The 18,227-nt window shown below is 40.4% G+C and overlaps 1 protein-coding gene across 1 annotated transcript in view; it reads right to left on the reverse strand.

The window, feature by feature from the left end:
* Nucleotides 1-18,227, reverse strand: part of bcas3 (BCAS3 microtubule associated cell migration factor) — a 347,258-nt gene that overhangs the window by 308,756 nt on the left and 20,275 nt on the right. The window contains exons 7-11 of the mRNA XM_028572947.1: nt 15,812-15,884; nt 4,426-4,533; nt 4,240-4,316; nt 1,031-1,107; nt 336-419 (exon numbers count right to left, since the gene is read on the reverse strand). Of these exons, the coding sequence (XP_028428748.1) occupies nt 336-419; nt 1,031-1,107; nt 4,240-4,316; nt 4,426-4,533; nt 15,812-15,884 (419 nt within the window). The remainder of the gene's footprint in view (nt 1-335; nt 420-1,030; nt 1,108-4,239; nt 4,317-4,425; nt 4,534-15,811; nt 15,885-18,227) is intronic.

Raw genomic sequence — 18,227 nt, forward strand, 5'->3', positions numbered from 1 at the left:
GCGTTATATTGAAATGTTTAGTTTGCTGCAGTTCTTTATTTGTAATGAGCACAATAGTTCTAAGTTATTTGTTCTCAGGCTCCCTCCAACAATGCTCATACAATATGTAAGTAGAAACGAGAATCTAAGACAAACATAAAATAGTGCAAGTTAAAATATAGGAATAACATGTAATATATATAAAATGGAATTTAAAAAATATTATATAATATATAGTACTGTGGTAGACTGGTGTACAGTTTTGATAAAATGAATAAACTGTAATGTAGACAGGTTGTGCAGTAATGTAGCAGTTCAAGTAAAACAGGTAAATGTATCCATGTGTTGTAACTTACTTTGGCAGCATTGATCACTGTAGCTGTATAGGACTGTGCATTGTCACCGCAAGCTCCTCCGCGAGACTGGTGACATCTGATCAACTGCAAAAACACAAAGATTTACAGATAAAGTCAAGACATATAGTCTAAGTTTGCAGATGCTGTATGAAAAGAAAAATTTCAGAGAATTTCAGACATTCAAAAGCCTTCCCTCTTCACTCTTTAGAGGAAATTGGTTTTTGCTTTGAAAGAAATAGTACACAACCAAACAGCCAATCTGCACTGATTTAATTTCAAATACAATATCACTTAAATGGCTCCATCCCAGTATTACTCTCGCTGTTCAAAAAACTAGATTTTGCCATTTCTGGAAATCCTTAGGCACTCACACAAACAGTGGCCCCATCTGTCAATTACTTGAGTAGACCAGCACCAATATTAAGCATTAAATGTATTGCAGAGAGCACAATAGAATATTCTGTTTTTTGTAAGTACTTCAGAATCCCATTACACAGAAGAGAACAGAAAACTATGCATCTGTTGATTTTCAAATTGTTATCATCTCTCATGGACTCTTCTTGGAATGAGTTGTTTATCCGGAGAGATTAAAGAGGCAGATAAAATGCATTTTTTTTGGGATTGTAAATATGTCGCTTTTGTGATAAGGCACTTCTGCGGTGGATGACTGTGTGTGTATGTTTGTGTGTGTCTACCTTGTTCTCAGCATAGGCTAGCCAGCGGCTTCCCAGAGCTATTGGATTTAGGCTGGGGCCAGGACAGGGATAGCAGCCTAAAAAGACACAAAGATGGTCATACTAACAAAGGCACCAATGATAATTACAATAGAAATAAACATTTTGGTAAATAACCACATGACCAAAAGTTTGCAAGTAAAAACAGAAACACATGCAGGGATGTTCATAATCCTCCTCCGTAAAAGAGTGTCTGTAACTATCTTAAACCATTAATGTGTTTGTGGGGAGTCTCTTGTTTGGGAAGATAAATGGGTGTCTAAAGAGGGTGACGTGTCTGTAGGCTTGTGTGTGAGCACAGTATGACCTAATGGAGACTGCGGTACCCAATAAATTGAGGATGGCTCCTCTGCTGATTGACTAACACAATAATCCCTGTGGACACACACGCACGCACGCACGCACGCACGCACGCACACACACACACACACGCAACGCAACATAACCAGTGCCGTCAGCAGAAATTAAAATAGAAACCAATAATCCTAAACGACAAACAAAGCTATGCCCTCACAAACAGATACACGTCTTGGATGTTATAAGGACATATTTTTCTATTCCCACTCGAACAGATGTGGAAGTAAACAAGAACATGGATTGCTATGACTAACACCAAAGACTGAGCTCAAACTAGATATCTATTACTTCTGCTGCAAGACAGAACCAACCCAAAAAACAAACGGGCTTGTAAACAGACTGGAGAAATGATTGATATTGTCATAAATAATGTTTAAATGCAAGCAGATACAGACAGTGACCGTCTGCCTGTTTCCACAGAGGGTAAACAGACGGGCAACAAAATGTTGATCCAATAATGATCACACTCGCACAGGCCCTCGTCACACACAAACACACACACACACACAAACACCCACACCCACACACACACACACACACACACACACACACACACACACACACACACACACACACACACACACACACACACACACACACACACACAGAGCTAATGTAAGTGCGTGGAGGTGTGGGGGAAAATGGCTTCCTGACAATATTTTAGTGCTCAGGGAGCAGATGAAGTGGAGACAGTAATTTAGTGTGCTGTGTTGGGGAAGGGGTTGGTGGGGAAAAAGTGGGTTGAGGTAAGCCACAAGGACTGCTGGTAACGCCAGAGAAGCCTTTTATGCCTCTCCAAGGTCGAGGGGAGCCCAGGCGGCGTTTGGCATCCTGGGTGGAGAGCAGGGGGGCGAAGCAGGAAGAGGAAACAGACACGATGGGTGGATTTAAAAAGGAAAAGAAAGCCGGTTCAGGCTTTTGAAGGCTAAATCCTGAAAGGACTTTGATAGCTGATTATCACCGTCTGATATTCCACTTTCTAACTTTCCTTTTTCAAATGTACAAAAGTTTACAAAAAAGTCAAACTTCTACCATTACTGATGCTGCTACTATTTCAACAACTACTACTGTACCTCTACCCATAGTGCTGTGAAAGCAGGAAGCTATGATCACATACCCTTCACCATACCTAGAGATTGGCAGGGGGTACTTTCCATAAAATCATCTCTCAATGCAAATCAAACTAGCTATTAGGCTAACTGACATAAAACCATGCCAATCTCTAGGTATGGTGAAGGGTATGTGATGATGTGGGGGGGCTATTTTAATTCCAAAGACCAAGGGAACTTTATCAGGATGCATAGTATCCTGGATCCATGAAATAACTGGCTTTTAAAAATAAACATCTGCCTGCCTCTATGGGAATTTAACATAGGGGTGTACTCACTTTAGTTGCCAGCGGTTTAGACATTAATGGCTCTGTGTTGAGTTATTTTGAGGACCCTGCACATTTACACTGTTACACAAGCTGTACACTTAATACTTTACATTGTAGCAAAGTGCCATTTCTTCAGTGTTGTCCCATTAAAAGATATAATCAAATATTTACTAAAATGTGAGGGGTGTACTCACTTTTGTGAGATACTGTATAACCAGATGCCACAGACACCCTTTTACTGTACGAAAACACAGTAGCTATCAAACCATGATCATTGTTCCACTCAGATAGTTAGACGAGGCTGTGGAATCAAGTTGGACAGAAAAAGAAAGAAAGTCACCGCTCAAAGCACACACCACTTGAATGCAAAGCAAGAACATAAACATGGGACGAGTCTTAAGTGCTCATTAAAACATGGCATGTCCACCATCACATCCCTGGAGAAGAGATGGCCATACAGCAGGAGAATGGCCCATCCAAAGCGGAGCTACACACATTACAGGACCCCTTTGTTTACTGCTTTTACGGCCCAAACAGACCAAACAACGTTATGAAGACGAGGCCCCTGCATTCAGAAACGATTAATAACTATTGAACATGTTTGGTTTCCTGTGGCTCAGACACTGATAGGGAAGGCAGGCAGACAAAGAGGAGACACATTAAAGCCAGCCAGTAAGGTCAGTTTACTCCAGTCAATGACTTAAGTGGACAGCGATGGCCTTGTAATACAGTCTGGCCTTTCTTTCACAGCCTTCTTGAGCAGACATGCCAGGTACAGCCATCGGGACGCAAAAGCTGTGTTGTAAACAGTTTCCCCTGTGTTGAGCTTCAAATGGAGGACTTCACATCATGTTTTGATAAAAGCAGTTTATTCTCAAAACTTGAGAGAACCACACTACAGCAGGCCATGGTAGCTGGTTGCATTATAACCAAGTCAAACTGAGTCACTGATCGTGTTGGGCAATGTTAGGGTTGATGGGTTTAAAAAAAAACAAAAGCACAGGGGATTGGTGCCGTTTGTTTGTGCAACTGCGTACAGTACAGAACACTGGGGTTTGGCCCAACATTTCATAAACATAATAAATAAAATAATATTTCACCAGATGACAATCTACATAAACTCTAACTTCTTTGTGATGTGAACAACAATTCATCTTCTTCTGTCACTTAAGAAAAAAATCTTCCTTTTCCTGCCAGGAACTACAGTAAACAGAAAGTAAAAAAAACAGAGGTTAAATACACCTAAAAAATAAAAGCCACTAATGATAAGTTCATGGACACAAAAAAGCTCCTCAAAAACAGGTATCACACTGGAACATAAATGATCTATTACTTTATAACCAGGGTGCTTCTGAACAGGGGTTTGCAGAGAAAATATCTATATAGTACGATGGAAAAACAACTCTGTACTTTAAGTCATAAAAACGTTTCTTACTTGTAACAAAGAACTTCTTCGTGAAGGTGCAGCTGTCAAATGCTGCAATCTTCTCTTGTAGGCTCACAACCAGAATACTTAAAGTGGGGGAAAAAAATTGTCCATTAATAGAATGGAAATAAACATGTGTATCACATAATATGAGGGCCTTGAATCGTTTTCTTTTTTTTTTTAAACCAGACATACTGTTTGTTGCAGTGGAGATCATAGATGGGCGTCTTGAACTGAATTGATTTGACCATTTCCCCTGTCCGTAGAGAATAAAGGTCAGCGCAACAGTAGGGAGGGCTTGTCCTAAAACAGAAAAACAAATGCATTTAGTCAGTCTCTGAATAATGTATGCAGTCCTCAAGTAACTATTGATTAAACTTCAGGGCAGGATACAGACATTTTTGATGAATGTAACATACATTTTCTGACACAACTACTGTCAGTCTCTTTTTAAATTGCAACTTCAAATGGACGATTCATACATGTGTCTAGCAGAACTCAGCAGCTCTTATTGCAGTGTTAGGGTAGCATTTTTTTTCTCTTTTGTTTAGTCATTAGACCAATACATTTAAAGACTTCAATGTCTGCAGACTGATGGTCATTATGTTACATAAAATGTCATAGATAAAAATGCATATCAAGACTAAAGGCTTGTTATAAAATCCTATTTTGGCAATACTTCCATGTAACTGCAGTTACAACAGTCAGGAATAGTGAGCCTTTGGTCTCAAAGAATCTGCTACTCTGAGGTGATGCACGACCATGATTCCAAGCTGCAGCTGATAGCAGGCCTCCAACACACACACACACACACACAGTGTGTTAAGTTAGTTGACACCAGAGGCAGTACTTTGACACACAATTCATTTTTCTTAACACAGACAAAGGCAGGAACACCCACCCAGACATCAAAGATGAAATAACTGCAGAAACAATATCCAACAACCATCTTGATGACTGATACATGAGCAAAGCCCGCTGGGAGTGTATGTGTCACATGTGCACACACACAGACATAAGTACATGTACATAAGTACAGATACACACTAGTGTGGTTATTGTATGTCCTCCCAAGCCAGTGGCTGGAAAGCAACGGCGCCAAGTGAGCCCTCGTATCGCTAAGCCCAGGCCCGGAATTAAAACATTGTCCCAGGACTGTGTGTGTGTGTGTGTGTGTGTGTGTGTGTGTGTGTGTGTGTGTGTGTGTGTGTGTGTGTGTGTGTGTGTGTTTGCTTGGATTTAAGCACAAGTGTGTTCCTCCTTTCTAGTTCCAGTCCAATGCTTACTGGAGAAGATAAGAGAGGTGCCACGAAAAAAATGTTTCAGTCCTCATGGTTAACGTCGCTGTCAACATTTCAAAAAAGGTCCTCATGCTGCAAGCACAGCTACCATTAACAATCAAGAGTACAGGCATTAAGATTAATACAAAAATTTCACCCGACGATAATTTACTTTCAGGCGGCTAATCATTGATTTCCGCATTATCAGAGTCCGATCAATCTAATTCAAAGCTCTATCCCGAAAAATGGGCCTCTGGAATTGATTCAAAGGGACCATGATAACCCACTATTATAGAATCAAAATGGCACAGGGTTCAATTGTTTTGCTTTTGCAGTATTTTAACAAATGACCCAGTTCTAATGGAGGCAATGCGGGGTCAGAAGTAATAAGATTTCCTGATGCCGGGGACGTTGGGGCGTAGGTTGAAAGCAAGGCTAAATCACAATTATCATTATGGATCATGGCGGGATGTCAGTCCTTGCACATGTTAAGGTGACGCCGAGCACCATTCCCCAGCTCAGTAACAGGCCTATTATGATGGCCCTATTAGATCAATGTGTCAATTACTATTACTCAAACTGGCCCTTGGGTCTGAAAGGATACAAAATGAGCGAGATGGAGGGAAGGAGGATTGGCTCATTTACTTCCTCTCTGTGATAGGACAAGAAGCTACTCCAGAAATTAAGGAGAAAATGGAGTGGCCCTGCCAGATACACAAAATGCAAAATGATAATAGAACATGGTCAGAGAGAAGAACAAAACACCATACTTTATTTTAAGTTAACTGTTGTTGCAAGATACAATGTCATAAAAAAAGAGCACTTTTCGTTTGGGGGTGGGGGGTACAAAGTTCTTATACAGCTGCTTTGTGTCGAGATAAAAAAAAAAAAAGTAAATCAATTAAAAAAGTTTGGCTTCTTTTGTTAAACAGACAAAGTCCCTTTAGCTGCTCTGTGAGGCTGTACTTAGGCACAGCAATGCTTTGAGCTGAATGCACATCAGTATGCTATCATCCTCTCAGTGACAATGTTAAAATGGTGGACCAACCAGTTACTGCCATTTTGCATACCTTGAGCCCCGCTTGCTACAAAGTCATGCATTAGTACAAAAAGTGTTCCAAAATTGGATTTTTCTAATCCTACATTGCTCGTCTGCTGAATCCATCTCCCTTTGGATTGGCCCTACAGTAAACCCTGGCTGTTGGGGTCATTTTTCTGCCATACTGCTCTGCCATTGTGTACCAGATTTGGACAACCTCCTAACAACACAGTGTTTGTGACTTTTACAACCATGTGTAAGTCTTAATTTTAGATATTCTGCTGTTTACAATGGTCATTAAGGACCATTATGGATGGCGCATGTCTTTATTATTGTGCCATTATAATCAATCTAGTGTGTGTACTTCCTCCTAGATGAAACATGTTGACATCTGTTTTTTTAGTTTTCACATCAATGCTGCGCTTATTCCATGAGCACTTTCCCTCTGGCTGAGAGAATCTGCGCACATCTTCCTATGAACGTGAACTAAACCAGGGGATCAAAACCACAAGATTTTGTGTGGCTGAAGAACACATAAATGGAAGCCTGAGGAGGAAGTAAAAAGCAGGCAAATAAATGTATTTACAAGTAAGGGACGTCATCACATTTCCGACTGGTGCAAGGTTTTACAAGCTCCCCAAATACGAACGACAATTGCATGCTGTGGAAATGCTAAACAAATACAACCTTGGTTTGGAAAGTCAAGGCTGGCTCTGCTGAAATAGAGAACTCTGATGATCCAACTGGAGACTGTTGAACTTCAGAGGAATTGCGTTTCCAGTGGAGTTCAACTGATAGGAGCTTTTGGATACTGAAAGCAGAAATTTGAGATCAACATTGCCAAAATCAAATAGTTTATGTTAACATACTACAAGTACTCAACGTTTTACCCAGATTCTATTCTTGGCAGAATAGAAAAGCATCTTAAAAAGCATTTAGACAGTGTGACACAAACTCTTCATTGCAACAAGAAAGGCAAATATTGGTACTAAAAAAATGTTTACCTTGGAAACAGAAACTGACTATGTTATGATATCTCTTAGTCAATCTCATAATTTCCCATAATAGTCTAGTAGCTGATGAGGAGCTTTTTCATCATTTTACATTCATTTTATCAGAAGATGGATTTTGCCTAGTTGTCATGGCATAATATATTGTGTTTAAATTTGTGTGTTTTCTTTTTGGCACTTTAAGGACCTTTCATCCATGGTGGACAATTAAATGCATCTACAATTTCATGAAAACTGGAAGAGAAAAACTGCATTGCAACATTCTTGCCCTACTCCTTGCTATTTGTTTCTTTTGTTTTGTCTCAGCTCAAACCCAGCCCCACCCCCCCAATACACAACACACGCTGGCCACATCAGAGCCTGATATGGGCCTGGAGGGAGCCACAGTGATTCCGGCAAGCTGCAGGCATTAGTAGGAATGTAATTAGGGTAAAAAGTTCAACCACAGCTCCATGTCTGCAGAGCTGCCAGAAATACATTTCCCTTACTGTTTAATACTGCACATACAGTATTATTGCTGTACTGTCCTCTCTGTGTGTGTGTGTGTGTGTGTGTGTGTGTGTGTGTGTGTGTGTGTGTGTGTGTGTGTGTGTGTGTGTGTGTGTGTGTGTGTGTGTGTGTGTGTGTGTGTGTGTGTGTGTGTGTGTGTGTGTTGTAAAGCATCACAAAGTGAGAAAAACTGCAAATAGAACCATTAACTCTGACTGTACTGGCTACATGGTAAGACAGAGCAGTTAGGTCACATCTGGAGCCCTCATGAATGTTGGTAGAGATGGGAGTCATTTTCTATTTCTTACTCCAACACCTACAGCAATAGTAGGACCAAAACGTTTTGGGCAGTTAAGACTGAATCCTTACTCTGGGATGCAAGATAAATATTGGCCCTGCTAAGAACCACCCTTTTTACTTCAGCAAGCCAATGCTCCTTTATCTTTCATCCAACATCTGAGGGAAATTACATTAGTACTGCCATATACTTAGTTTAATGTAAAGGGAAAGGGTAAGTTTAAACTAGTAAAATAAAATATTAATTGCTTTGACCACTGAGACCTGGTTTAGGGAATGGGGTTCTGGTAAAGGTTTGAAAAGTCATTACTAATCATTCAGCTTGTCGGGTGTGTTTATATGCGCTGCTTCCAGTACTACTGAGTTTAATCTGACTTCCTATTTGAAGGGGGAAAACTGGCGAGGCAGAACACATTTTCGACAGACATAAAACAGACGGGCAAGTCAAAATAAACGCTCCGGAGTGAAGCCTGAGCCTCGAAGCTCTGCCTATGCACCAGTGTGTTCGTATGTGTGCGTGTGTGGGGCAATGAAAAAGGGGAAGTGGAAGACCAGATTACAGTCACTCTCATTTCCACGCAGAGGCATGACAAAAGGGGCCGGGAATGATTTCATCAAAACCGTTTCTTCAGTGGAGAACATGACATTCCTGCCCACAAATTGAAGGCAAACTCTGGAGACCGGGATGAAAAGACCACTAGTGTCTGTGGATTCTGTTCTGGTATGACGTCCTTTCCGAACATTGAGATCATCATGAACCCATACAGTAACAGGGCTCAAAATGACCACAAGCATACTGTATATGCACAGTAGTGCACATAAAAGTTGAGACGTGCACGTGATTCTCAGCTCTATATGCACCGGTGCACAAAACTGTTCAGGGCTGCCAACTCTCGTACATCGACTAAGGAGACTCCCGTAAATGACACTTTTCACACACTCTCACCACATGTCCATTTTTTTTTCGCGCAGTAAAAAAAAGATTTATTTTAAATGATAACATTGCGGCGCAAAAAGAGGACACGGACAGCACGCGGACAGACAAGACAGAGCAGCACAGCGCAACAGCAGCACTATAAAACTTCAGTTAAGTGAGCTGCCGCTTTGGATATTGATGAATGCCTTTTTATGCTTTTACAGTACGGTACTTGGAGCAGCCAAAAAGGCTGAAGGAAGACTCAAATTTCAGCAATAATTTCTCACATTTTATATACCAAATAAAAACGTCATTATATTACACATCATATATTAAATAAGTCTTCAGGAGAATGTGAAATCACCAATGAAGTCCTAATTTGAAAAAAATTCCACAAGTGCAATGGATTTATGGACTACGACCATATAGAATATGAAGTAGCTGTACTGTACATTACTGTATGGGAACGTCAGCTAAAATTGAGCCTTAAAAATGTTGCATGCACCAGTGCCGTAACATAGATTAAAAGGTATTTTGAAGCCCTGATTAATCAAGCTTACAGCTTCACAACAAACTATATAAAAAGGTATAACAAGAGTACAAATATGAATATGTAACTTTAAGAACTTGACAGTAAAAGTACAAATTAAGTATGTATGGAGTCGCTTCCCTGAGTCATTGATGGTAGCATCTAGTCCCCACACACACACACACACACACACACACACACACACACACACACACACACACACACACACACACACACACACACACACACACACACACACACACACACACACACACACACACACACACACACACACACACACACACACACACACACACACACACACACACACACACACACACACACACACACACACACACACACAGCTTGGATAACATGAGACTGTGTGTCCGTGTGTGTTTGGTCATAATGTGACAGTGAAGAACACCATAACCTCATGGTGGATAAAAAGCATCACTTCTCCAAATCCCCTTAATCTGGTGGATCGTTTCATACAAATGCTTGATGATTTCCATTTAATACACTTTAAAAGACGGATACATCCTGTCCTCAGAGCAAAACCTGTCATGAAAATGCACTAAAACACAAGAGCTTAGTGCCACAATGGGCTTTTGCCATCAAAACTGTTTGTGGGTGTGTGAGCTAAGTGGACTTTGCTGTTTGCAACCATGTAATTAATAGCCTGCGTGTTTCACTACAGGACTTTAAGCAGATTTAAATATGGGTGCTCAGGAGTATGAAATTATGTTTGTCGTACATATCGCTTCAATTTTGCACGGCATTTATTATCAATGCAAAGGTCAGGAGGCACCAAAAATGATAATGAACAGAGATAGTGTCTTTGCTTGAAGCACTGACTGCACCATGAAAGTACACATGACCTAATGCCACTATTATACTGTAAGCCAAATACACGTTATTCATGCTAGAGTAGAAATTGAAATCACAGCATATCAGCTTGTAAGGATATAGCCAGTCCTCACAAAGAAATGAAGAGACGGGGTGCCTGGGTTGGGTTTGATTTGAAGCTGTAGGTTCTAATACCAGAACCATATATCATCCAATAACTATCTATGCAACAGGGGAACGGTTTTTATTCTAGTTTTTGGGCTGGTTCTACAATGTAACTACAAAGACACAGAGATTCAACTCCATCTGTCTACTGCCTTTAGACAGTCTATGTGGTGTTAATTAAGCTATAAAAATGACCAGCTTGTTCAAAAGAAATTGCCACATTTAATGTCTAACTCCTTACTGATTTAGCAGAGTTAAAAGAAACATTTATGAGAATAGAAAAACCAAAAGGCACTTGGTCATGTATTATGAAATATTCAGAAACATTGATAGAGCCATAATAAAATTTGACCAAACTTGCTCAAACAAGCATGCAGACAAGGTTAAGCTGGATGAATTTTTTTCTGTCGTGGAATTTGGCTGTCGCCAATCAAATCGCCAATATTAAATTTAAGCAGTAATATCAGTCAAAATGCACTATATAAAAAGCTAATATTTTTGGAGCATCTCTAATGGCAAGGCAAATACTTTTTTTTTTTTTTTTTTTTATGAGGCCAATGCACATTAATAAACATTTTTGTAAATGCTCCAGTGTTATAGCCAGCCAGCTTATTTTCAACTGTAGTCCTAGCTACCAAGAATGCATTTCTTTATGGTGGAGAGGAAACCAGAGCATCCACGCAAACACAGGGAGAACATGCAAACTCCACACAGAAAGGCCCTGCCAGGACCGGGGATTGAACTCTGCAGAAAATGCACATAGGAAGGGGCCAATTTTGCACCAAATGTATGCATATAAACTAATTTAAACTCGTGAAAATAGCACAGGAGCACCAAAACGCTATTTGCTTGGCAGCACAGTTAAGGGTGCATTTCATCCTTTGGGGGTGCTTTGAGAGTTACACGGCATCTTTTTATCTTGATTTGTGCATGTTTAGCGGCCGCAAAAGCCATGCAATCATTTTGTAAATTCAACCCTCCATTTGCTTTTTAATCTAGCCATGCCATGTCTGATTATGGCTGTGGGTGTACACAAGTTTCTTTTTTCTTGTACTGTAATTCCTGCAGACAAGACACCTTTGTTCCGAATGGAACAACAATGGGATCTGTATAAATCAAAATGCACTTGACGCCACCAGTCATGACCACCAGTGAACACAAGGATTGCCAAATCCACAACACAGACTTCCTACTCCCCCAGGATTAACACTTTAAAGGTCCTGTGTGTAACGTGTTTAGTTGTTCATTATCAAAATCCGTGTTGCCCGTTCACAAACTTGTCCTTTTTCATGAATATTTACCTCCACCGTCAATTCCAAGTATTCCTTTTGGCTTGAAATTTTACGTTTGCATTCGCATGAACTGGGGTAGACGCTCCATATTCATGCGCAATCTTGAAATACGTTAAGGGGAGGGACATACAGGACATACTGCTCCGCCTTTTGCATTTTCGCTGTCGCATGATAAACTCACAGGTGCTGCTAATGCTGCTAACGGGTATCGTAGCTTCCCGGCAAGTTTGAAGAAGGAAAACATGGAGGACCACGTGTATTCAAAATCCAAATTTCAGGAAACAGAAGTCTTCTTCTTCGCCCAGAAAAAGAAAAAGGATATTGAAAAGAGCAAGAGACCGGCTTTTTGAAGTGTGAAGGCTACCGTAGCTGTAATACGTACTTTGAACTGCGTGGTGCAAGAGAGTTGATTGCGATATACGATCTCAAATTCCCACACACTGGACCTTTAAATGCTGTTGATTCCACAAAGTTTCAATAATCATGAACATCATAAATTATATGAAATGGAAGGAAACTTTGCATTGTACAACAAGACTTTTCTTATTGCCGATTGAAGACCCCTTAAAAATAAAACTATGAGACAGGAATGTCGGTAGTGACATTCATGAGATGGAGCAGATAAAAGCCCAGTGATTGTGCAGTCCTTTGAAGAAGAAAAAAATATATAATGGATCCACAGCTTCAACAGTGACCATGATATCTGATCAGAATATCCATCTGTATTAGACAGAAGAACCCAGAAATAGCACATCCAGTAGTAATCTGCACGGTGAAAGAGGACTATATTGGTTAAAAGAAAAAAAGGACCACATCCTCTAAGCATATGGAGATGTTGTGAGGGGGTAGGTTGGAAATGTCACTGACAGTTCCCAAACTCTGGAGAACAGAGCACGCCTATTCATCACTGAACTTTTGCCAAAGAAGTGTGTGCGCTCTCAAACACCCACAAACTGTTAACTTGCCTCTGTATTGGCCATAAAAATGTACATTCACTGAGAGAGAGCAGCCTCAAGTCTCCCAGAATTGCAATACCTGTGGATGTAATTAAAAGGAATAAAAAAAAAAATAACAACAGCAAGTAGGGGAAGGAAACACAAATCCTTTCCAGAAATGTGAGCAGACATACCAAGGTCTGCAATGGCACCAGCATTCTTTACTAATTCCCAAAGCTCACTGGCACTGGTACAGAGACTGAAAGGGACGCATATGTAGCTTTACTGTCAAGAAAATCACTGGATCCATACATTGTTTGGACTTAATGCATAATCCTTTCCATTGATAAAAATTATGTTGAGTGTGCCTGGCTGGAAATCCACAAGTACAGGGCTTCGGCACACATGCTTTTTCCCTTCTCTGGTTTTCCTTTAATTTGCAAATCTTGTAATCTAAGCCTAGAGCTGACTGAACCAACTTCTAAACCAGCACCGCTGTAGCGGCCAAGGCTTCAATCTGTTTTTCATTTAAGTGTCAAGACGGCATCCTTTTTGGTGGTTAACAAAAGCTGTTATTTCAAAATGATTATATGCTAAAAATTGTGTGAGGACCTTAGTAAGTTTATGAACAGGCCCAATGGAAAGTACTGTGCCGCACCCGGAAGCCTTTTTCCTTCTTGTCTTTGACCAGAGTGTTATTTACCAAGCACTTCTGTAGGGGGAAGAACCAGGCTGTGCCATTCAGCCAGAGGTCAGGGTTTCTGCTTTTCAACACAGTGCATGTTTTCAGCATTAGTGTCGAGCTAGGCCTGGGTGATTTGCCAAACCGTCAAAACGCTGCCCGTCTCAGTGTCAGTGAGGACATAGGAAAAGCAGAAGCAACGGCGTCAGAGAGACAGGGGCGGCAGTCCCTGGAAAACATCAAGAAGTTGTTCTCCATCAAGGCCCAGCTGAAGACAGACTTCCTTATTTCATTTCCAGAGGAGGATATATTGAGTTAAATTTTGTGTTGCTCTGGAAGAGGAGCATAAGTAAATGGGGGAGGGGAGGGGGCATGGACTGTGTATGGAGAGGAGAGTACAAGATGCCTTGGGGTCTGTCACTTTTAAATTCACTTTCTTTCGCTAAACAAAGACATGACATTTCCAGTCCCGACTCCGAGAATCCCAGGGATCTAAACATCTGTTTAATCTCCTTTCTGTCTGCCTATGGGGTGTCCAGGTACTGCTCGCATGCCAACCATAGTGCCATTAAAAATCCATGAATCACAGTCACTAAGACCACATCACTGGCTTAGCTCCAGTTGGGTGCATGTGAAGGGTTCATAACAAGAGGTTGGGTGTCCTTTGATGCCTCTTATTATTAACAGAAAATGACTTACAGATGTATGATTTCTACTTCATAACATTGCAAAAAGTAAAAGGCTTTCCACTCCCTTCTGCACTTTTTAGAAGACAAAATGTCATGAGGATGGGTCATTCCTTTTAGTCTCCTAGATTAGGATAAGATTCCGGATTTCACTCATTTAGGCCGGATATCAGTTGCCTTGGGCTTCCTTTGTGTTGGCATTTCAATCTCTGTTCAATTTATGAGGACTGTGGCTATGATCTCTGCAGAGTAAATCCAGACAAAAATCCAATCCAATCTGAGTTTTCTGTTACACGACAAACTACTTTTAAACGTACACATGTTCCACCAAAATAAGTTCCTTCCGAGCCTATTTTGCAGCGGTACTGCGGCTTTTCTCCGGTGCTTAGCACCGCCCAAGATGATTGTGATTGGTTTAAAGAAATGCCAATAAACCAGAGCACGTTTTCCTCCCATCCCCGAATACTATGTGGACTAGCCAGACCCTCCTCCAGCGCGCTTTGGAGGAGGGTCTGGCAAAGCGAGACTACCCTGAAACTAACCCAATAAAAGACTCACTTACACAATGTCCACTTTATTAGGTACACCTATAGACTTGATGCAATCCAATATAACATATCTGCCAAGAATTCTATTTTTAGGGAGATTTTTTGTTTTTTTGTATTAAGTATTTGACAGATGAATGCTAAATCAACTATATTTACTCAAATGTGACAATACCTTTTTCTGGAGAGTTATAAAAAAAACTCTGGCCTCGAAATATTTAAAACATTTGTCTCTGACGCATTCAAATCTGAAAGGACACAGTTTATTCTATTACTTGCATACCGTGCTGTGAATGGTTCACACCCATCTTACATCCAGGACATGGTCAAACCGTACACCCCAGCCTGTCAATTACGCTCTGCTACTGCCAATCGGCTTGCTACTCCCTCAGGACAGGGATATCAAGTATGGCTGTTAAACACCTCATTGACAAAGTCATCATTTTTAAATGTGCTTGCTAGACTGAAATTCAGCAAGAATGGCCATTGTTTACCACTTTATTATTTTGTCTAACACAGCCTTCTTGTCAGCTATTTTCTGTGGAGGGGGTTGATAAACAATCATGGTGGCATTTATACTGTGTGTGTGTGTGTGTATATATATATATATATATATATATATATATATATATATATAATATGTTTATTTCACTCCATTTGGCAAAAGTTACAATAAAGATGTATGAAGTTGCCTCAAACTATTCAAGAGGTCTATTCCAGCTGAATATAATTGAGTAATAGCTCATATCTGGTTGATTGTGTGCTAATCAGTGACTGCAATTGCTGTTGTGTTAGTGTAATGATAAACAACCAAGATCCTGTTGAGGAAGGTGGTGATGTCAGCTTTATTATGATGCGTGAACTCACCCAGAAGACCCTGTGCTCTTGCATACCCCCAGCAGAGGCCTCTTGTCGGCAAAGCTGTCCGTGTTCAGAGGACCTGAGGAGGAAGACGAGTCATAGAAAGAGGGATGAGAAACAGAATAATCTGCACACAACAAAGAGAGACATTCTTTAAACGAACATGTGAAGCCTCTAGTGCTGCCCACCCTCATTCAACAGGCAGCCTATTACCATGACAGGAAACATGCAGATTACATTACTACTGTTGCCCTGTAATTCAATTATGGTCACAAAACATTTTTGATGAAAAGGATTTTTTTTTTTTTTTCAGAATCATGTCATACTTTGCAAGTTAGCGGACCGCTATCTTCACCAGCCAAAAAGTGGAATCCACATACTGTAAAGACTTTGGCATTCTACCTTTTTCTGAACCTCCACTGTGTAAAGTTTTCAAGCTGAGAAAATCAAGTCAAGTTAATTTTATTTACAGTAGATAACCCAATATCACAAATCACAAATTTGCCTCAGGGGGCTATAGCGTAAGACACCCTCTGTCCTTTTCGACCCTTGCTTCGGATAATGGAAAATATGATTTTTTTAAAATGACTTAACTGAAATGAGCTGGAGAAATCTCCTGAATGTTGCAAAAGAGAGTGATATTTTCTTTCTATCTCGTTGTTTGTTTTGGGATTTCAGGGTGGAATTACAGCATGGTTAAAACCCAGCAGGCATTTTTTTTTTTTGAAACATGAAGAGAAAACATGTTGCATTAAGTGGACTGATCCCGTATTTTCCCTGATTGTATCATTCTTGAAGACGGACCGAGGATCAGGGGATTGAGGGAATGGGGGTGCTTAGAATAAAGAAGATGTTACCCTTTAGAGGACTGTAATTTGAGGCTTGACAGTAATCAGGGTTTCTGTGGTATGGCGTGAGAGCAAATGTGCCTTCCCTAGCAGCTTTTAACACTCCAGCCAGGGTTCTTCTTTCATGTTTCTGTCATCAGACATCATTCCCAGTCAAGATATTGAGCCGTAACATAAATATGACTTTCAGAGACTTAGCGAAATGGCACATTTACTAAAATAAACTTTTTTGGGGGAAAAAATGCAACATTTGATGAATATAGAGACTTTGATTTGATCCCTGCTGCAATGGACAGTAATTGAAGTAAGTACTGCTCACTTCCATGTTGACGTTTGCATGTTTCATTGTAACAGAGGGGATGGTTCCATGCTGAGATAATACCATACCATGGCCTCAAACATTACAGACAACTTGTTTGTTGTTAAACTCCATAGAATTACTTTTATAGTGTGAGAGCATCCCAAGTCTAGCTCGTGAAGACATACGAACCTAACTTCACACACTACAACTTCACTCGAACAAGAGCTTAAAGACCTACGGTACATATTATTATATATGTATTCACATTTACTCAATGCACATTTGTTATCAATCAAGGGAACACTGTTGCCTCATTTTCCAAGGCAACGGAAGATCACAGGTTGTAAACTCTCAGAGAGGATGTGGATACACACATTGACTCCCTTTGGGAAACCAGTACTTCCCTCTCTATTCTAGGAGAGGGGAACCTTGCCTTATTATAATCAACACCTATTTTCGGGTCTTACTAAGTTCGCCCACCCACGGACTTGCATCACAGACAATTGGCCTTTTAATGGCTCACCACAGTGCAACACTGTTTGCGCCCTAGCAGATTGCATCCTTGTCCTTCCCTCCAGTGTTCATACATACAATTCATATTTATTTTCTGCCGAGAGAATTGCTCCCCTCATGTGTTGGGGCTATCTGCTGCTTCTTATTACTGTGGTTTGCTTTCATCCACTTCCAGCGCTCTTCAAATGCTGCCATTGTGTGCTGTTGAAATCTGCCAAAAGACCGGAACACGGACAGAGAACAAAAAGACGATTTTCTCACCGAGAAAAAAGGACAAACCAGAGGCTATATGACAGATTTCTCAGCACTGATCGACACCTGCAGAGATAAAAATTTAAACTTCATGTCTGGAAAGGATCTAATCAGTGGAACCACTAAACCATTTGCACCATAGCTTTAGAGGATATGAACGCTGGTATTCATACTGCATTCAACTTTCCAGTGTCTGAAAAAGAGTGAAACATTTGTTTGTCATCACTGTGGCATACATTTCACTACTTTTACTTTACTTTTTCACTATTATAAATCAAATGAAATGTTTCAATGTTGATGATACACCAATTAATATACCTTGTTCTTCTCGTTCTTTCGTCTTCCACTACTTTGAATTTCTCATTAAATTGCCATTATTTCCATTCAGTTTGTTAATTAATTGAAAATATACATAAACATGTGGACGGAAACATGGGAAAGGTCATAGGACCACAGAGCCAGAGATATGAAAGAAAAACTTAAGAGTAGAAGAGGATGGGACAGAACA

This window comes from Perca flavescens, chromosome 3 (genome assembly GCF_004354835.1).
Source record: "Perca flavescens isolate YP-PL-M2 chromosome 3, PFLA_1.0, whole genome shotgun sequence".
In the NCBI taxonomy this organism is placed as follows: Eukaryota; Metazoa; Chordata; class Actinopteri; order Perciformes; family Percidae; genus Perca; species Perca flavescens.